Source organism: Pagrus major, chromosome 12, assembly GCF_040436345.1.
Source record: "Pagrus major chromosome 12, Pma_NU_1.0".
Lineage (NCBI taxonomy): Eukaryota > Metazoa > Chordata > Actinopteri > Spariformes > Sparidae > Pagrus > Pagrus major.
The window spans coordinates 17819226-17842336 of NC_133226.1; the positions used below are offsets into that span (position 1 = coordinate 17819226).

A 23111-nucleotide genomic window follows, 5' to 3' on the forward strand; every position below is an offset into this window, starting at 1 on the left:
TGTCAAGCAGACTGAGATTCTGACTCTGCCATGTATTTTGCCTCTTCAGTGGAGCCAAAAGTTATGGTTGAGTGATTAGAACATGTTGTCGGCCTAATTTGCAGCTAATCACCTGTGATTGGAAATGGCCATTTGATGACAACAATTATCTGTGTGTCTAACTGCGTCCCCCCCTCGTCCCTTTCCTGTTACATCTCAGCCAGATTTCTACACAGACACAACACTGGATACTGCAAATGGGGATAGTACTATCCACTATAAACACCGATATTAGATTGACAATACAGTTCGTAACCATCATTCTCAACCTCTTTTCTTTGCTCTCTCAATGATAATGAGAGAGCAATAATGTTAAACAGTTCAAGTGGCAATTACTTGAAGCAACACATAATTTCTCTTTAACCACATGTTACAAATAGGTGGTGGAGTGTTTCATTATAATGATTTCTGGTATCTCACTGTGCCCTGATACTTCAAGGTCTATGGTATGAAGACAGAGAAGAGTTATTGTTGTCCTGATGCAAATATATGCTTGTTATAAAAGTACCAAGAGAAAAAGCCATTTTGCTCAAGGTCTTTGTGCAGAAAAAGTTTTGTAGATCCAATGTAAATGTTTTCTCGTGGGAGTATGTGTGTGTGTCCACATGCAAGTGTGCCTTGAATGGAAGGATAAAGCAAGGCTATATGTTAACACTCCGGCAGTTTCAGTTCCAATTAGGTGAGGCTGGAGGAGCCAGGGACACATAATTTCAAAATGAGAAAAACAAAAGCAGTCAAGGAGGTTCACAGGTCTTTATGAGGTTAGTTATGATGATAGATGAAAGGGTACCGGTGGCAATCTATTCCTCCTTAGTAGGGCGCACAACTGTGTGAGATAGGATGGGTTGGCTAATAATGTAATAACTCAAGTTGTACTCCAAATCTTAACCATATTCATATTATGTTACATTCACCTGTCATACAGTATAGTCATGATGTTATTACATGTAACATTTTGTATATTTATGGGTGGATTGTATTTTCAACCTATTTATGGTGACATTGTATTACATTCTCAGCATCAAGCTGCTATTAAATGATCAGTTGTCAGTAGTCAGCTCGATTCCAAGCAGCTATCAGGCAATGGGAACAGTCGCACCATGCCATACATCCACCAACCTCCATGCAGGGAGTGAAGGTGAAGGCAGAGAGGATTGATTATCCAGGCAGCATGACTGGTAGTCAACACAGTCAACCAGCATGACATTGAGGCAGGGTGGAGGCACAGGATAGAGATGATGTGAGGAAACTTGCCGAAACATTGCCTGCATGTGATCAAAGAACAACACGTTCTCACTCCCGACTCGTTAACACTCTGCCTACCCCTCTAGTGTCAGTTTTGGATGTGAAGGGCTCCACAGTCAAGTTAACAATAATATGCTATATACCATGTCTGGTTTGACTTTCAAAATAAAGCTTGCTGACAAACAGTTTACATAATATGACATATTAGGACTGCTATTAATGTTTTTCAGTTGTGGTTTGGTTAGGTTCAGGCACAAACCGACTTGGTTAGGTTTAGGAAAAGATGATACTTTGGGTTAAAATAACTACATTCAGTCTCATAACATAAGTGACATACGTGATGTAACTCACATCACTCACATTCCATAAGTGGCGTAAGTTGGGTCATTTACATACCTGAATTTACTTATGTAAAACCACCCCAACCGCCCCCTGACCCCTTGGACTTTTCTCGCTCTTCATACTACTGCACTAGAGGGGTGCTTCAAGTGACAATAGAGTGCTACCTACAGCATCAAACTTAGAAGTGTTGGGCTGCTGATCGGGCTGATATATTTCATGTGTTAGGAGAGGGAATGGGCTGCTGAGGAACATAACAAAAAAGTGCGACTGCTGGTGTGTTTTTGTACATGGTTCATGGATTTAATACAGTATATTCCCCCGTGACATGTAACTTGTGTACAGCAGAAGAACTTTAATTTAGTATCACGTTCAAAAACCTACAGACGTCACTATGTCTCCATTTCCTGGGCCAGCTTTTATTTGAATGACACAAACCAACAGGAAGTAGTGTCGCAGCACCCTAACACCCAGGCAGATGATGTATGATGATGATGTGTTCAGAGATGGCATCAATGCAGTCAATGCACAGCATGAACCCACATGACACAAGGGGGTTATTTTCTTTCAGGCTCCGGTATGTACACAAGCTTCCGAAAGCATATCTGTATTCTGAACATTTTTCCAGTGGCTGAACTGGACATTTCATTTGGAGCCGTGTGGCAATTGGACAAAATTCAAAGTTGTCAAACCGCAAAGCAATCCCAATCCAGCAGCTAGTTACATTTAAGCAGCACCAGCCCACATGTTTGTATGTCTCTGGCAGGGTTTCTGTGTTTTCCATATTTAAACAAGACTTACCCCAGCAGGTGTTTTCCTGTCACCTGTCAGTAGGCAAAATACCCACTTTGAAACTTTTTTGACATTTCTTATTGTTGTGACCAGCATGCTCGAAAGTCTCAGTGCACGCAGAACAGTACGAGTGCACTTTTCTTTCCTATGCGATTCAGCCTTTAACATCGAACAACCAGTGGTTCACTCTATTGTCGGAACTGCAATAACTGCGGCTGGATGAAAGAGTTTGTGTCAGGTGAAACGGCACAGTGGTGTATGTGTGCGTATCATTGCTGAGTGCTATTGTGTGGGTGCTATAGTGTATGGTAGAGTACAGTGATGGAAATAGAAAGCACTTTTGAAGAAAACCTTTAATTTTGGTGCTGGATGGATGTGGGTGCCCTTAGAAGAACAGCATGCTTCAGGGCAATTACCAATCAAATAATGTTGCTGCTGAAAAGGACAGATGAAAAGAGGAATAAATGGAGACGGGGGAAGACAGAAGTACTAATAAAGTGAGAATGCTGAGTCCTGGAAGGCTAAATGACTCCAACATTAAATTACAACCATTACTGATCTCACAACACATAAACGGGCAGTGACTGATCCAAGCAAGCATCCAATATGTGTTCGCACACAATTTGAATCCATAAACACATATGTGCCAGCTCCATCTCTGGCACCTTCATGTGTACCGACCGAGTTGAGTGGCTGGTGCTCTAATGCATTATGCATCAGCCCTCAACGTGCCCTTGACTAGGGTGACATAAATTTCACATACATTACAGATGTAATCCATTCTAATGAGCTTAGACGTTATCTAGTTGGGCACGAAATGCACAAGGGACTTACGCCACTCAGGGGGAGATAAATATCATCACGCTGCACACTCAGCTTTTGTTGTTATACTTTTAATGTCAGCACAAATAGGCGCAAAATTGTTCCAAGTTGATTGTGTACATACTGCAGTGGAGGCTGGTGATTATTTACCTGAACGTTGGGACAGGCACTGAGGGCTTCTGCTTACACACTAACAATGTTGTTTACTGGCTTGTACTCCAACTATAGAAGACACTTACTCGACAACTGAATAATGAAAAACACACACCCTCCAAAAGTTCAGCCCGGCTACTTACTGCTCTGTAAGTGTATCTTTTCTCACTGAGGAAAAAGATCCTCTGCAAAAAATAAACAAGTAAATGAATAAAAGTCAACATCCCAAATGTACATTCATTCTGTTTTTCCATTAATGCTTAAACACCCACTGCTTCTGTGATATTTACAGTGATAACAATATGCATATAAAAGGTTTAGCCTGACATGCCATCTTGCTATTCACTGTTTCTTTTTGGTGATTTCGCTGCCGTCTGACTGGGCCAGCGGAACTGACAATGGCTAATAATTGACCTATTTAATGAGTTTATTTCTTTAACAAGTAGAAAAGAGTGACGTAAATACTGTTACACTTACTCATACTGTAAGAAATAAAACACAGGGACAGTCTCCCTCGTGTGAGCTCACTCATGAATCCCATTGTTTTAGTGGTTTTAGGCCGGTTCAGAAGGAAGCTAGTGTTGTATTAGTGGGTATTGCATGGCTGGGACAGAGCCCATCAATCCAATACAGAGTTTCCAAGAGCTCTAACAAGATAAATAATTACCTGAAAACCTTATTATGTACAATACAATCTGGCACATGCTAACAATTTGATTATCAGTGTAATGCATGCAGTAGAAAGCCCTCTTTTCTGAATTCAAGATGGCTGCCCCCTTGTTGCACTGAGACACACATGACTTGCCAAGCTCGTATTGCTATTTTGGAGAAAGTTGTGGCAGGATTTGTACTTTTACCAATACTTTAAAGGGGCTCTATATAACAATTTGTCGCAATTCACTTATTTATTGGCCATATAAAAGCAGATTTTAATGTGATATGAAAATTGAGACCTTCAGCGTCTCTCTCGGTGGCCTATAAAAGCCTGTGGCCTTGAATGCTTCTGGACTGTGGATTTCTTTGTGAGTCCAAAGTGATTTGATTTAATGCACATTCCCCTCCCGAGTGCCTCGTGTCAGTGCCTCTCTTTGCTCTGCTAACAGAGAGCAACACTAGCTAGCGTTAGTTTAGAAATGGAGTCTGCTAAAGATAAGAAAATAAACGAACGACCGGCTTCCAGCACAACATAGAAGTTACACAAAGACCCTTTAAGATACTTTTTTAAAAATTATTATTGTAGGAGCATATAATTAACAAAAAAATTTGCAGTTTATTATATTGTAATATCATTTTGAAAAGCGTGTATCAAATATAATATCATTTTTTACTTAATTCTCTATTAATCTTTATTTCATACTATTTCAATTGTTTGAATGTCAAACCATTTTTTTAAATGATTTAAACTAATTAAAATGAAAATTGCATCTTTATAAGAAATTAAGAGGGGCAGTAAAAAAGTTCCTTTTTTCCTTTTATCTCATACTGTGTAGTATCACATGAAATAATATCAAAAAGGCTTTAAAGTAAAAACTAATTAATTTTCTCACTTCAAATATTTATTAATAATCTACTAAGCGGAATGAGTCTGAATTAAGCTTTGTGGCTGATGGTAACAACCGCACCGATCCGACTCTGTACGAGTACTCACGCTTTCAATACTAAATGACTACTACATGAATATTAAAATTCAATACTGATAGCATTTTTATCACTATTGCATTCCTGCCATTTCATTTGACCTCATGTGTTGGTGGATGTGTATGAAGGAGTTCCTTCAGGCTCCTTCAATTAGATCAATAGACGTACATGCAAACAGCAGTCGAGCGTGTGACTTTGAGATCTTACTATAATGCCCCCTATGTTATTTCTTTTTTTTTTTTTTTTTTTTGCTCAACAAATAGACCTCAGTGTGTAGACATGTGGTCTTACCTGTGTCCTGATCACAAATCTGCTCGCAGGGCTCGGTGGCCCTCTGGCCGCAGTAGTCCTGGACCCACTGTGTGGACGAGTTGGTCTGATAGTAGAGGGTTAGCTTGGCTGGGTTTAGCCAATTAGAAACATCCAGGAAGCTGCCCATGCTGACCACAAAACTGCTTCCTGAAAAAGAAAGAAAACAAGACTAAATTACTGTACTTTGCTTGTAAAAACAAAATAATAAAAAAGCTAGAAAAAAAAACGAGTTGATTGTTTCGTATTTTTTTAAAGCTCCTTTGCTGGTTTTATTGCAAAATCAATTGGAAAGAAGCTAATTCTTTTGTTTTCATTGTAATTTCAATTCCCCTCCTGACCAGGCTGAATTTAAATGAGAAAATTAAGACCTATAATGTGTGTATTGATGGGATTTCCTTCGTAATTGCAGGAGAGGGGCTGAAAGAGTTCCACGAGTCAATCACTAAATGCTATGCTCATTGACGCCGACTTACCTTTCTTTCTTACTGCTCCCAGACCAATCGTTAAACTCTGATCACTGAACAAGATTATCCCTAATTGATGCCAATGACTTTTACTTCCAAAGGGAGCTGTGAGGAGATTGCGCTTTAGCTCTCTGGTGAACACAAAGATTCTTATACAGCTTCATTGTGTGCATGCTGCCGGCTTGTGGAAGGTGAATTTGAAGCCGCAGTTGCATAAAGTGTACGTCAAAGTGAATTTAAAACCTATTTCAAAAGCCAGGCTAGGACATAAATACAGCAATTATGAGATTAAAAAGGATTCACGCATTTATTCTGTTTTATGACGTGAAACCTTTCGATATTGGTCTGCGGGCTGTTTCTTTTTTTTCATACAGAGGATTAATGCAGATGGGAAAGCCTCCAAAGCCAGCAATCAAATCTGAGTCACAGGAAAAGTTACAGGGCCGATGCCCCGCAGTAAAATACACAACTAAGAGGAAAAATACCCCACAAAGAATGTTTCGCAGTTAGACTGTGTTACAGATAAAGCAACAATATCCCAAGCCTCATCTACTCTTTGTTTTTTTGTTTTTTTCTTTCTTAACACTTTAGTTGTTCCAAATTCCTAATAGAATACAGTAGCATTTGCCTCCTCCTACAAGCGTGAAGTCACCAGCTGCTTCTTTTTATCCGACAGAAAGCGCTGCAGTGGGACAGCCACAGTATTTAGTAAGAGTCTTAAAAAAAACACCCGTGTCAGAGTTTTATTTTCTGACTAGCCGACAAATGTGACTAGAGCCTCGTCAATAATAGGCCTCCTGTGTTGCTTTTGAGTAAATATCACATTGCTTTTAGCCACTATTCTGCTGTATCTATGCATGGACTGAAGGAAAGCCTAAGTGTGTCTCCCTCAGATAGTGAGGTCACGTAGGAATTATCTGTATGATGTATGTAGGTCTGTATAGGCTCATATATGAACAACAAAAGCTCTTGTATCACTCCAGAAATTCAGACTTCACAAAGCAGCTTCCTGCTTAAGGTGGCTAGTATGAAGGAAAGCATGTTTTCTTGCAATTACATGTAATAGGCGCAAATTGAATCAATAATTGAGAATTGTAAATAGTAAACACTGACCAATCCCTGAGCAACAAGGGTTGTTGGTGCAGCTCTTGAAGAGGAATTATCTATCACCCACCAAAAAGGCCATAATACACGCCTAATTCTGCAGATGGGATCCTTAAAAGCATCTCCCAGGCCAGGCAGACCAAAGGTGAGGACAACAAGGGCATTTCCTGTTGCACTGCAGCCCAGTGAACAGAACTACCAGTAGCTCTCATTTGCTGCGGGAGTGGAGAAATCTAATGGCTTCAGCTCATGCAGGGAGGAGGCAATTGTTAGATTATAGGTTGGTTTCTAAGAGACCTGTGCAGAAACCCCTCCTGAGCAGTAAGAACACCGCTGATTGCTGGCAATTTTGCTGTGCATGTTGTGCGGAAGCCTGGGGAAAAATTATTTTGTTAGATTGAATCCCCTTTCAACTGTTTTGGGAACAGAGGTGAAATAGAAGGCATCTGTGTCATGGCGACAGTGACAATCAAAGCAACCTTGTTGTTATCTTTCTCTGTCCCCTCAAAAACCTGACATAAGTTGACACACTATTATTATTATGCATTTATTTTTATTTTTTTTTCATTATTTATGCCTCTGCTGTTGCTTCTCTTCTTCTATTCAACATGATTGTGTTTTGTGTTATCTTTGGAAAGTATGCTTTTAGCAATTAAGATATAGCCTGGCATTGCCAGACTAATTTGCAAATGCATATTAGTCTGGTCCCTCTCAATTAATAGAGGGCGGTTCTTGGTCTGATTTCAACAGGGAAAAAAATGGTGGCCTGGTTACAAATAATCACATATTACCAGGCCTCCTCACCAGAAACGCAATATTAAGGTAGACTGTGACTGCAGCTTATTATGACCTATGGCAACTAGTGGCTGTAGTAATTATTATGGCAGTAAAGGACGAAGTCAGGTGAAGCAGTAATATTAAGAGCAAAAAGTCTGCATAGGGAGGAGGTCGGAGATGGATGGCTGGGTCAAACAAGCACAGGACTTTCACCGTGGAGACCACTGTTCATGTCCAGTGGAAAGCAAAAGTCAACGGTGGGTTGTTTTAACAATGTAGTTAGGTTAATTATGTACATTATGTATATTTGAAACTGAAGTTACATAAGTAACGTAAGATCTGGACCAGCAACACTCCTCTGCCAGTCATCATATGAAACCCACCACATATTAGAGAAACTGTTCTGATTAGCCCGACATGGATCACAACGGACGGTCTGAAAGGCTGAGGGACCAGAGGTATCTGCCAGAGCAAATGAGCCTGGGAGATTTGTCTGTTTTTCAGGCTAATTGAGAGACATGATTAGAAACATAACTAAATGACAGATGTTTCCCTATCATGTCTTTATAAAGTATGAATGCGTCTATTTGCTAGATTTTATTACCACCTTTGGACTTTCATTTTATTTATCTTTAATTACCTCTGAGTGTCTCGTCTGTTGTAAAATAAAAAAATAAAAACCTAAAATCCTTCCTAGACTTAATTAAAACAAATAGTAATGAATACATAAAAAAAGGTCTATGGTATGCACACTAATCTTATTAATCTATAAGAGATATCATTAGTTCCACCCAGTTTGTCATGGTGTTGACTAAACAGACCTGCTATGCTGCACCCTGTCCCCAGTTATTGCTTCTACCTACCCACCTACATATTGCCTTTCGTGTTGTGTTGTTTGTTTACTATCTCCTGTCATGTCTCACCTGTCTAGTCACCTTATTGAGTTTACAGCTCACACTGATACCTGACCTCATCACTTTCCTGCTCCTCTGCCTCCTATCACTCATTATTTCCGCACCATACAGTGAGTTGTGTAAAGAGGTCAGCACACATGTCTTGCGTAACCGATCAAATGTGTCGCCTTGTAGCCATGCTGTCACGTTATAGCCCTTCTTCCGTGCCTGCCTGTTCCTGTCCTGACCTAACTTTTATTTATACGTGGCCTGCCAGTTTGGATCTGCTTTGTTTGTTTATCTGTTGGATTTTGTTTGTTTGTTTGCTCTGACTGCCTGCCTGCTGCCGACTGTACGCCTGCCAGACCAATGGCTTAAGCCGCCTTTTATCACATCTGCTCCGCCTCAGGTGTCTGTTTTTCTGAGGCCAATTCCAGAATACACAAGTTTGCAGAGGAACAACAGAACTAAAAGTCAAAAGCTGCATATAGCTCCTTCAGGGTGAAGCTGTGAAATGTTCACCCAACAATATAAAATGTTGTATGAAACAAACAAAATACAGATAATTTTGTTATTCTTTAGCCTTATCTGTATCCTGGCTACAATGTAAAGTTTGCCCTGAGGGTCGTACTGAAGGAAAGGCCACGGGGTCATCGAAATTAAAATGATTTATTCCCTGTTGGACATGGTTGTCCATGAAAAAGCTTCATCAAAATTCTAACCATTAGTTTTGACATCTTATGCTAGAAAGTTGAGAACAGAACACAGGGTCAGAGGTCAGCTCAAGGAGCATCCCAACTTTTAAGGAAACTCCTGTGTGTATGTGGACATTCTGCTTTGTTAGTAGTGGTATAGCAAAGGTCAGGAATTCACCAAAATCAATCAATTATCATTCTCATCCAGTGACTACACATAGCCCTGTTAAATGTCACAGCACGCCAACCAGAAGTTGTAGAGCTATCTTGTCAGGGACTACAGTGTATTAAGGACCAGTGCTGTAAAAGGTACCCAAAAGTCATACTTGAGTAAAAGTTAAGATATCCTGTTAAAAATATTACTTTGGTAAGAAGTGAAAGTCACGTGAGTAATATAAGAGGTGGTCAGGGGGATGTGGCAGTTAGGGAGATACATTAGCTGAGAAAATATTCTAACCTACAGTAGGTGATGTCACACTGTAACGTGTTATGGGAGACCTGCATAAAGACCCCGAGGCTGCTGAGTGCAGAGTGAAAGAATTCATCTGTATCATATTTAATCTCCTTCTTCATTCGTATTAAGGGATTATAATTCATAAATCAAATCAGTGTTTTTGGCCCTGTGGAGAAAGGTAGATTATCTGTTGGCCTGCATGACTCATACGCAAATTTCTTACCCAAGGGGAAAATTCGAAGTGAAGAGAAAAACGGTAAATACCACAGATTTTCTTCAATCACTGGTACGCGCCACAAATCTGTTTGTAGTCCCGATGAGGCTGGATGTCGTTATGACTTGTCGCTCAGAAATACATATCCATTCATGCTGCTGTGTTCAAGGTTTTATCTAATTTGCAAGTCCGGTAAAACTGGTGGGAGTAAAGTAAAGTAACAACAACACCTCACAATACAATTCAACCGAGCACAAAAAAACTCAAAAGACATTAAAAGCTAATGTCTAACATTATTTTGCATGATATTCTTTTGTACATGTGGCTCCACAATACACAGTAGAAGCTGAGGTTTTGTGTACGGCTCCATTTCTATTGTGTGTCCATGTGCACACATAATGCGGGTGTGTGGGCGGACTGGAAATGAGGCCCCGGTGGCAAGTGCACCTGATCGACTGATATGTGAATGCAGAGCTTTCAGAGATATGGCAATCATTAGTTAAATTGCCTCAGCTCCTCACTCCCTCTTACTTCACCTAACTCCTTGCAGATTTTCTATATTCGCCTTTCTTACCTCCCAGTGAGTTTTATGCTGTGAGTATCTTGCCAATACACGGGTTCAAATTTACAATTATCCCGTAGCCAACGAGGAATTTAAAACAGACTCAGTGGGACGACCCTTGAAGCAGCTGCCTGGGCAGCCGTGCTTACATATTTGATTATCCTGAATTTACATTTATTCTGCAAATATTTTGTGTATTGTCTCCTCGCCAGAAAACGGCATCAACAAAAGTTGAATACCAGGTACTCTCCAGATAACACTTTGACTTTGGAGCATATAGCTTGTTTGAATGCCATACAAACAGCTTGTTACGGTATATGGCGTGAATAAAACAGGAAAAACCTTAGACATCGGTCAAAGAGAGCTTTGGTGTCATAGGCAGTGCTGGGAAGGTTACTTTAAAATGTAATAGGTTACAGATTACTGTTAAGTAATGTACCTATTTCAATTACTTTATCAAAGTAAAGTAAGTTATTACACTTGATGACCCTTTAAGCCAAATTAGATCTTAAACACACTTAAATATCAATGAAATCAACCAATCAAACCAATGCAAGCAATGCCCATTGATTTGATTGGTAGACGAGAGGCGGTGCAAATTCAAACAAGAGAACCAATCGAAAACTATGTCTCGCCCTTTTATGCTTGAATAACTGAATGATAAACGATTAATGATTTTTTACTGTTTGTTTTAACTTTGAAATGAAGCCGATAACTTCTTTTTTTCATGTACATCTTCTCTGTGACTGAAAATACATCCGTCCACTCCAGTGGATGTTATGAATAAATTCTACCCATCGGGCATATATCTATATAGAATCTGAAGACTATTTATTGTTGCTTTTAAATAAAACTATCCAAGTGTAAATTATATCAGAATTTTAAAATAAGAAATAAGGCGGAATCTAAACAGACAGAATATACCTTTGGGCATGTAACATTCACTGGAGTGGACAGATGTATTTTCAGCCAAAGGAGAAGAATATTTTTACAATCTGACTAAAAGTATTTCTATCACCTTATTTAGTTGAAAAATGTATTTTTTTCCCTGTGTGGTTTTCTGAGAATAAAAGGATTTAGCATTTACTCCAAAGGTACTTGGAGTCTCTCCTCTTCCCTCCGTCATTCTGAATTTATAAAACTATATCTCAAAACGACAAAGATATATAAAGATTGCAATAAAATGGAATTGTGGACAATTCTTTGGGGGTCCGCTTATTGGTGGATGGGACAGAGTACTCCTTCCTAGTACTGCTTCCAAATATCTGTCCCCAGTTTCAGACACCATGCATGAAAGGACTAGACGTACAGACAGCTCCTTTTGTGGCAGCCTTGATGGTGTTGCACTCAAATTTGAAGGAGTGAATGAAGGCAAATGAAGGACTTTCTGCATGGCAAAAAGATGTAACCCCTTTGTATTCACCAACATGTTGATTAGTAACTGTAATTTGATTACCTGTAGATATATCATCTCAGAAACTGTAACTGGTCACACTTAACACTCATTTTGTAATTGAACTACATGTAACTAGTTCATTCTAACTAGTAACTCCCGAGCACTAGTCATGGCAACTAAAAAAAGTGCCAACCTTAGAGTGCTTAGAGTACTTTAGTCTTCCAATCTACTTTATGCAGCCACATGCAATAAAGTCTGCACACTGAAAGCACCCAGTGCGCAAACAAAGAAAAAAGAACAATCATGTTTTGAGCACACTGCTCTTCATCAGCGTGATGGCTCAAAATGTCATTCAGCTGTTGTGGTGGTAATAAATAGACTTTTTCATAGGGAGCTTTCAGTGTGTGGGCTTTATTGTCCTGATTTTTGTGCATCTTTTCGTTCCAGCAAAATGATTTACTTTTTGTTGGATGAATGTGCGTCTTTTGTACTTCATCAGTCGTGGAGAGAGTGCACTGACACTGAAAAGCACTGAAATTGAAAACCACATATCGCAGTTGAGGGGGGTCAAGATTTTCCTGAAGGCCATTTGTAAATAGAAATACAGGAAGCGTTCAGGAGCTGTCCCTGGTTCATTAGGCGTTCCTCTTCACAACAAAAAACTATACATTACATAAGTTTTTCCACCACTCGAATACGTGTCCTCTTTTCAGCTGACACAAAGCTCGACATTACCCAAGGCTACAGTTGCTGTGGGTGCCACAAAAACAACATGTTTCATTCCGACTGAATTTAGGAGGTTTAAATTGTTTATTTGAAATGGGTTTATGTCAACTGGGCAGAGGTTCTTCAACTTTGGTTTTGCAAATCATGTGGTTTAAATTAAAATAAGAGTGTGAAAACACAACAGTGTAATAAAGACAAACAATATATGATGTAAGTGAGTGAGTATAACTGATAATTCTTTGGACATTCTGTTAGTTGAATATTCTGCCAAGGTCTAATCAATGTGCTGTACTTACCATCCGCGACAAAATGCTCCGGCACATGGAGGGTAACCTTGACAGTGAGAGGGCAGGAATCCTGCGTAGCATAGACAATGGCAATGACACAAGTGCTGATGGTGATCAACGTCAGGGTGACCTTATTTAGAGGGCTGTGTGGGTGGCCTGGAGGTAGAGAAAAAGAGAAAAGTAAAGGTGAACAGCTTGACAGGAGGCCTTTTGTTTTCATCAGGGTCTCAAACAGATAACTGTACTCGAACAACCTGCGTGAGAGGTGACAGGTTTCCTGGTAACATAAACCACACAGACACACAACACAAACCTTAAACTAAATCATCCACTTTAGCACCATTCTTTGACGAAAGTAGAGCCTCTACGCCTCCCTCGATCCTTGAAAATGCATTAAATTGTACTGCTGATTTATGAATTTAACCCAGGTTCAAGTTCCGCCTGAGTAAGTAAATGACTTAGAAGGCCCGAGCTTCTGCAGAACAGTCCAGAATCATTTGCAGGGGTGATATATGATCTTATTCCCACTGACAGGGTTATAGATTGGTTGTTTTGGTTGCCCTTTGGCTCTGTCAGAGCTCCCATTTCCAAGCCAGGTTATAGGGAATGAAATTAGCCGCTTAACCTCTGTCTACTGATATTTATCATGAGAGAGCGGCAGCATTTTCAAAGGTGGAGTACTGGGATGTGATAGCTATAGCACTGGTTCTAGATTTGAACTGTTGAAAATATTGAAAATGTACTCTCGCATGAACCATGTAGGATTTGTTGCAAATGTTTTTAAATGAATAGGCCTGTTCTCGTTTCCCTGTTCCCAGCAATTAAACTTGGGTTAACTCAGGTGGTAGCAACTTCTTAAACAGGAGCTAAAACAGAGTGTTTCAGACAGAGGGGGGATACAGTGCTGTAGCACCATAGCAGCAGTGTTTTTTTGAGCATGTAAACCTATTCTAGTAGTAGCCCAAATAAAATTATGAACCTGAAAATGAGCATAATATGTCTCCTGTAGTAGATCAGATGTTTGATATTTTCATCTAAAGGGCAACTTTCCAACTAAAGTGTCAAAGTGTGACTGTATCAATCACCAGTGCAAATGTTCAGTTCAATGTCAGACTGAACTGATACGACATACCATGACAGAAATGTTAATACAACTCCTGAGAATACAACAATTTATCAATTAAATGATAAAACAATTATTCCAGCTTCTTAAATGTCAACTATTTCTGATTTTCTTCCTCCTCTGACAGTAAACCAAATATCTTTGGGTTGTGGACAAAACATGACATTGCAGGACGTCATCTTGGGCTTTGGGAAACACTGATTGACATTTTTCACCATTTTCTGACATTTTATAGGCCAAACAAGCAATTAATCAAGAAAATAATTGATACTTTAATCAACAAAGACAATAATCTGGATCCCATCAGAAATTTTGGACGAAGTGACACGCTGCTCAAGGTCGAAACCAGGGCGACTTGTCCTGAATCACATGTCCCGATATTGTGAAGGGACAGGAACATCAACTATCTGCAGCAAAAGTGGCAGAGCAGCTAATCCCTTTGGGGTGTTGGTGATGTCACTGGGCTTGTGAAGGGGTCGCTCAATTACTATAAAAGCCTACTGAGTAGACAAAAGCATGTACACTCACGATGGCAAACACTTACTTTATGGCCACAATTCAAACACCTTGTTCAAACATTCATACACACAGAGAAACACTCGCAACAGACAAATACAGAGAAAAACCCTAAAGCCCCAAATAAAATTCTTCATTTTATTTATGTCCTTCTGCCCGTCTGCTAGAGATAGCACAACCTTTTTACACGGGCTGTAACTTTTACGCAGATCACAGCCATGAGTTTTATGTGTTCCCCAGTCGTAAGCCCATGTGCCTTTCTAGTAAAGTATAAAAGAGCGCCAACAGTTTGACCGAGAACCCTTTCATTTTGTGAAACAGTTTTCTGTGATTAATTGCATATTTAAAATGTATAATTCCACAACAGATACAGAGATAATCATCATGCTTGTATGTATACAAATTCAGAACTAAATTAATCCTATAAAGACAATTTAAGAGCGCCGACTGTGTTCATAAACCTCAGCTTACAATCCTTACCCCCATTCCTCAAAAGGTGGCATTAAAACTATGAGATAAACTTACATAACCAACATTTGTGTAATACCTACAAGACCATGTACCTTCTATAACAATGTCCAATTGAATGGTCTTGAACAGGGCTGCCCAAAGTGGGGCCCGCGGGCAATACTTGGCCTGGCATAAGTTTTGATTTTCCCCTCCAGATGTTTTCAGCAAAAGCAAACAAAAAACAACGAAAAAAAATATAAAAAAACTTTACATTCTTTAAATATGCAGGATTGATATTTATTATTTCATAATCTGTGCATGGCTGGCAGAGGGACACTGTTGATTGAGGAGATTTTGGATCTAGTACCGTTTAGCATCTTAATAATACAATTCCATAGGTGTTTGCTTTTGGCCCCAGGCCAACCATTAAATTTCGGTTTTGGCCCTCGATGGGAAAAACTTGAACTTGGATATAATTCAGAATTGAAAATCAATACACCTGCGAGTAGTGTAGGAAGAAGAAGAAGAAGAAGAAGAAGAAGAAGAAGAAGAAGATCAATATGTGCATGACTTTTCCTCCTTCTCTGACTCGGTGCTATGGGATAATGAACTGTAGGCATGGGAAATAATAGGAATGCATTGATTTCCATTATTTTTCAATCACTATATGGACACCCAAGTGGACACACACAGACTAATTCTGTTTCAATTTCTCCAGGTCACTTACTCACATACATACTTATGCAAAATCCACACACAGTCTTCACTATCACTTATCACTATGTGGTAAGGGAAGTTAAAATCATGCTTCCCATCAAAGTAATTTGACTCAGCTTTGCTCATCACTGAGTCTCCATTTACATCAGCTCATATATCTGCTTTGAGTGTCATTGAGCTCTGCCACGGAACAGCACTTTAAAGCCCACTGGGAATGTGCATGACTCCTTCCTACTTCCAGCTTGTCTGACAATTCCAGAAATGTCTAGCCTCATTTCACTCGGCTATAGGTTACCCTACAATCACTCCACCTTGTATTCACCCAGTGTAAGTTTGGAATTCATTTGTTTTCAAAATATTCTGTTGAATTTTATTCCCCTTTTTTCTTTATTGCTTTCTCAGCAGTATGCAGTGGATAAGAGGGCTCCCCCCTGCGCAAGGTAATGTCTTTAAAATGTAACACATTTATAACAATATACAAAGAAGCACTCCTGCATTCCCTCTCACCCTTGCTGCGCCTTCGTCCTCTGTGCTCTGTGTAAAACTTCATTTGGCTGTCATCTTCAGGCTCTGACCCTGATTCCCCTTGAGGACCAAACACACCTCCAGTTGCTGGCAATGAGGAGATAAGAGGAAGAAAGTGGAAAGAAATCCAAGAAGAATCAATCAATCAATAGTTCTGATGCTTAAGGGCACAATTATGCTGCAAAAAAAGATAGCAACTGTTAACCAGTAAATTTCTCGGGTAATCAACACTCTCCATTAAACAAAACAGACAGACAAAATGTCTTATTAAATGTGTTCGAACTTTATGAACACGACTGTATGAAAGTCATTCAGGTTAGTCATGAACATTATGATAATGGTACTGCAAAAGGACAAAAGGATACAATTTCAACTCAGGTCCATTTAAATCTACATTCTATTCAAAGTCGATTCAATTCAAATGCTAACCATGAAGGGCACTTACTTCATTCTGTAGAAATAAAATCACCTATATGCAGAACATTCTCATTACTTTATATCTGTTGTATAGATTTTGCTAATGCGTTTAAAAAGGTGCAATATGTTAGAATTGGCCACCTGTTGAATTGGAAAAAAATAAGGTGCAGCATATCACCCGAGTAACTACTAACCGCTGCTAACAGTAGCCGCCTTTAGCTTGTAAGCTCAGTTCATTTTTTTGAAGCACAATGTGGCTAAAGGCTAGCTGGTTAGCATGTCATCTTTAATGGACATCCCTGAAACACAATACAGGTCTAAATAACATTATAACTGTTATTTCCTCACATTCTGTCGACAATTTTAGATAATTTTGACTATTTTAAAGTAAGATTCATACATATTGCACAAGAAATACAGTATCCATTTCACATGACAAATTGATCTCTTTTAGGTATCGTTATGTATAAAAACAAATCTAGAACTGAAAATATGAATATATGTCTGTCCCCTGAAGGGTCTATATCTTAGGTATAGATGTTAACCAGTATATTATATGTGTTACTTAACTGAACTGAAACAATTGATTGCAGTATTTTTAATTCTGGGTTATCATCATTATGAATTCTGATTACATCCATTCTCATCTGCCCAAGCTGCTCTATGGTGTTAACCAGGGTTTAATTCTGGATCCATTACAATTATTTTGGGAACGTGTCCTACTTGGGTTACATTATAAATAAACACATAATCTTTTTCGACTGATATGCTGATGATATTCTGTTTTATGTTCTATTGGAATGCAGACACAAAAAATAGTCTCAAATGTTAGCCCGTGTATTTGACTTCATTTGAAAACACAATTATTTTTTAGCAAATATGATTCTGAGCTTGTTTTTTTTTTGTTTGTTTTGTTATGTTTTGCTTTCTTTATTTGACCTTTTCTTTGACAGCAATGCATTAGAATTAGGAACAAACAAAAGAAAATGTTTTTTGTTTAAATCATGCTAAAGTTAGGGTGTGGGAATGAGTAGTGACTTTAATATATGAACTGTCTTATTTGTAATGTCCATAATGTTATTTTGTAGGCCTGAAACAAACAAACAAAAAACATGTGGTTTTATTCAACTCCTTTTAAGGAAGTATCAGGAACCACTCCCTCCTTGTCTGATTTGTTTGCCACTATTAGTTATTTGTCCATCGTTACTACGTCTCTGGAGCTCGGTTTGCTAATCAAATTGGGTCAAATCCCCAGAGTGTGTGCATGTGTGCCTGTATTCCAGTGTGTGCATGTCTGTGTTTAAGTCAGTGTGAGAGCAAGAGCGAGGCTGTGGGAGCTAAGAGGCTTTGTTTGCACTGCCTTACCACTCTGACATCAAAACCCATAACCGTGCTAAACGCGCAGGGACTGCTACAAAGTGATAATTGCCAAGGATTTGCAAAGTGTTGAGCCACAAATGGATAAATAAGTAATCTAAAATAACATAACACACATCTGGATGGCTTTGAACAGCATTCTAAAATTGATATGAAATGTCCACCAGAAAGTTTATGTTTAAAAAAGGGTTATTACTGTAAAATGCATCACACATTTTCAGCTTTCTTTTAACAAAGTAATTGAGCCTAAGTCACGCCCTAAAGAAATGACTTTATGCTAATAACATCCATCTTATTTCCTCATGGTTGTACATATGTTTTGCTTGTATAATCCCTAGGATCACAGTGATTACACTTCCTAATCTCCCAGAGTGGAAGGGGGATAATGGACAGAAAGAAAATCAATGCGTTTCTCTTGGCTATGAAAGAGCATCTGAGAGGAGATGCTTCACCTGTTGACAGCAAATTAAAACAAAAAAGCATGGAAAAAGAAACCGTACAATAGGGTTGATGTGTCAAGAAAGTGATCCTTACAATGTGTGGGGACAGTTGATAATGGCTCAAACATTTACTCTTCTGTAAGAGGCAAATGGGTAACCCCCACAGGGATAATGATAGGTCCTGGCTGCACTGTTAAGTGCTGTCACTTGAAAGGATTTTGGTAACGGTGTCTTCGTGATTATAAAACTGCAGTGCAATTGAGAAGAAAGGAGTACTAAGGGAAAAATATTGTTTTTGGACTCAAGCCACATATGGTGATGAATTTCTCCTTGCAGTGTTTCTTACAGCACTTGCACATTTTAGAATAAAAGCTGTACATCACGTTATTTTTGATTTCAAAAATAATCTGAGATGAGAATAAACCATATCAGACATGTTTTGGAGCCACTGTACAATCACTCCTTCAACATGAAGGGAGAGGGTAGTTTTAGCCTATTAACTGTATATGGAACATACTGAACATTTGATAGGATGTTACACCACGTTTCACAACAAGAATAACGCTTACATTGACTTTTGTTTGCAATTACTCATGCACACATTTTCATTGTTTACACTTGTCATTTTTTGGAGCCTAATTAATTCTCCTTGAAATGTTTTTCTCTAATATACCTCTTATCCGAGCAGCAGAATTTCCATTCCTCCTTCAGCTTGCTATTCTTTTTTGTTTCCATTCGAGACAGTTTCCAACCATTTCATCACTACTTAATTATGTATATATAAAAAACAGATTGCTGTTTAAAATGTTAATTGTTATTGGAGATAGTATGGACACACAAAATGAAGGTGTTTATCTAAAAAATGTATATAAGAATAGAAAATATGGCAGGGATAGGATAAATGATAGGTTTCTGACTTATATGTGATTAATTATGTGATTAGTTGAGAGTTGCTCTAAAACACACTACATTACACTGTGTTTGTAAGAGTAAAGGGGCCAGTATATCAGAACTTTAACACTCACCTCCAATACACCCTTTTACAGCCCTTCCTAACAAAAGCATGTAACAATGAACTTTCAAGTCCAATTAGTCACAAATTGTAGACACTGGGGGTGGATGGTAGAGCACACTCACAGCATTAAAGCAATTGATCGACGCAGTTATATAACCTTGAGTGAAAACTAGCTTGAAGGAGAGCTCAGTCATTGAATGTTCGACAATGTTCACTCAAAGCTAAATGTGAGCCAAACCAAAGAATATCAAACGACAGATCAAGACCTTTAAAAGTCAAAACAAATGAAGCCAGGCAAGCCGATACAAAAGGCAAAGATTTTTTTGGTTCTTTTCAAGCCAAGCTGTTGCAACTCGTAGGTGGAAAAAAAAAAAAAAAAGTATTACAAAAGGCAAGACCAATACAAGACCAACTGGTCACAATGCTGTAGACAGGAAAATATGAAGATGCACATCACAATAAATTATCCTAATAAACTGCTGTAATTATGCTTTTGCCATGCATTGGGGGTAATTATTTGGGATATCTCTGAATTTGAATTTAAGTGGTATTCTGAAGTAACCATAAAAAAGGAACAACTGTACATTCCAAGGAAATATTGTAATCGGGGTACAGTACCACACAGTAATTGAGCAATACAATATTGTAGTTTTACAACAAGGTACGAATACTAACATGTTAAAAAGCTAATAACAGGCAAATATGCTAAGAGGCTTACAAGCAACATGTATGGATTTACATGAAAAAACAGTACTTTCCTGTGATATTACTGTAAATGTTCTGTAAATTTGTATATTTGCAATAACTACAAATGCTTCTTGGTAAAATATTAATAATAATTGGTATAATAATATAACTTTACATCAAATTACTGTATTTCCAATGTAGAATTGTGTCTGGGTTACTGTAAAATACTTACAATATACTACTGTGAATTTACTGCAATAATTAGCCAGTGATTTATTGTAAAATTACAGTACTACTTTTCACAGGCAATTTGATAAATAACAAAAAGGTCATTCTTGTGTTGTAACAAAGGACTATGACAGTAAGGTACAGGGATCCTACATGAGAGAAGCTCTGTCAGCCTGTTCTTTTCCTCTGAACCTCATACCTTCCTTATTAACAGTATTTTATCGCCAACGATACAGCAACATATTTTCTCCACTCGTTCATTGGACACAGCCATAATTTCTGGGCAAATGCAGAGCAATGCAGGTACAATTCCCTCTTTTACTCACTTCATAAACCTTATGTCATAACTCATGAAAATTTGCCTGCACCATAAAGATTTTAGACATGATTAAAAGTTCTATTAAATCTGTGTAAAAAAGTGCGTGCAGGAAGCTGTAGTCATTCTTTCGGTCTGGTGCCCTTAAACAGGTTGAGAGTCGAGTTGGATGCAGAGTGTGAGAGTCTGGCGGTATTTGGAGAGTGAAGCCAAGGCAATGTGGTGTAAAATTGGTTCTGAATTTATGCATCGTGTTAGAACATGCCCGAGAGGTGGCGGACGGAGACAAAGACAGACTGAGGAGGAGAGACAGAAACAGAGAGTCGAGGAAATATATTGAAAAAGCAGCACAATGACAGCTTTGCAGGCTCAAAGTGTTAGTCGAACACGTTGTTGAAAATAGGTGTTACTTTTAACATTCCATGAAGAGCACGCTCCATGTATTCAAACACTGTAACACATTTGTTGTCAATATGTTCTCACAGAGGAGCTGTTTCTGAAAATCAGTGTGAAAAACCTTGATAGCCAAGAGTACCTGGTAGGATGAAAAACCCTATTTCATCGAATGATTTATGCATGGAATTCATCAAAGTTCTGTCCACGATTGTAAGCACACTTTCATTTAACTAGTCTCTTTGTAAAATAAAATTCTAATGGCATTTAGTGCTGTATATTAATTTTCTGCAGTGCAGTCATCACACGCATCATTCAGAAAGTCAAACATATTAAAGTCAGTAAGAGATGGTTGTGTTTTCAGTCCTTGAGTTTATATAGAGGTACATAGCAAGTGCTTCAAGTCTAATAATTCCAGCTAACTTTGAATGCAGCCTGAAGTAAATAAACTTACAAGAACCATCAAGGCGTCTTGTACAGTCTTAACAATTTATTTGGACCTCGAACAACTTAGAGAGAGCGGATAAGTGCTCTTTGATTACATAAATTAATAAATGCCTCACATTGCAAATGTAATTTAAAAAGTCTCTTTCTGTTCAATACCTCACTTGACAGAGCCCGATTGAAGACATAATCTGTTTCTTACATAAGTAAAACCTAAGGTTTCCTTCATAATGTCAGTTGAGGTAAGGCTTAATTTTGTTCAATGAGACAGCTCAACAGAGTTGGGGGACACAGATGTGTAACACTCTTCATAGTTGTAAGTTATATGACAAAGGGCTTTAAAATGTAAAGTAAAAAAAGCAAGGTTCAAAGATAAAAGGCCTCATAAAGAGAATCTTTAAATACTAGATGGAGAGAAAAAAATCTATAAATGAGAGGGAAATATAACAGGAAGAAAGTTTTAGAAGGTGTGAAGCCAGTCTTAGGGAAGGTACTTTGAAAGCTTTTCAAGATACCAATTACCTACCGTGGCAGAAGTTAAACTTACTGCAAAGCTACCCTGGGGAGAAATAGGTTTGGTTAACTAAAGCTACTGAGAAAAAATAGTTCAAACTACTCTGTATAAAAAAAATTAATCAAATTAAATTTAAAAAAAAAATGTAATAAAAATTAAAATTGTAAATGTGTGTTACGAAAATATCTCAAAATATAATACAGTCACATGCCATCAGAAAATGCCACTCAGTTAAAGGTGCACTATGAAGTTTTGGAAGATAAATCCAAACACAGAAAGGTAATGTTCACAATACTAGTAAGATAATTATCCAAACAAATACAAATAAACAGGATGTGCTCAGAGGGAAATATAGTCCTCAGAATACTGTGTGATGTTTCTCTATTCTGATTAAAATTCCCTTGCCTCCCAAAAGTTAATTGCAAAAAGTGCCTACTTTTTCATAATAATCATACATAAACCTTAATAAAAATAAATAAATACATAAAATACATCAATTAATAAATTTCAGCTTTGGTTTGTATACAAAGTCCATCAGTCATTGCACCAACAACTTAGCAAATTCACTGCTAAAATAGCATGGGGCAACTTTTCTTAACAGTTGTTAATAAATAGCAATAATCAACGCTTATGACTGATTACACCTGAAAATTATACTTTTAAGTGTAGTTATGAAAATTCAAATTCAAAAGACAAAAAACTACAGGCAAATATTTTCCACATTTGATCTGACAATCCAGCCTCATTTGTTTCCTTTAATTGTTTGTGGTTTCAGTAGTTACCTCCAAGACATGGCAGAAAAGTCATTTAACTACTAAAATCACTATGCCAATCTGAATATAGTTGGATAACGATGTATAATAACTATTATTAATAATGGGCAAACTTATAGTTTGTAAAACCTAAGTTAACAGTTCACTGTTACAGTAATAAACAATAAAATGATTAATAAACAACTGATGATAATAAAACTTGTAAATGGTTAATAAATACTATGTAGGTCATTCATAAACATTATGTGGACTGTGATTAGAAAG

General features: G+C 38.1%; 1 protein-coding gene across 2 annotated transcripts in view; it reads right to left on the minus strand.

The window, feature by feature from the left end:
* The window catches only part of LOC141006338 (astrotactin-2-like), a 301384-nt gene that overhangs the window by 140331 nt on the left and 137942 nt on the right, over nt 1-23111 (minus strand). For both annotated transcript variants that reach the window (XM_073478512.1, XM_073478513.1), the window contains 3 exons: nt 16226-16330; nt 12922-13068; nt 5320-5487 (listed from right to left, as the gene is read on the minus strand). In XM_073478512.1, coding sequence (XP_073334613.1) covers nt 5320-5487; nt 12922-13068; nt 16226-16330 — 420 coding nt within the window. The remainder of the gene's footprint in view (nt 1-5319; nt 5488-12921; nt 13069-16225; nt 16331-23111) is intronic.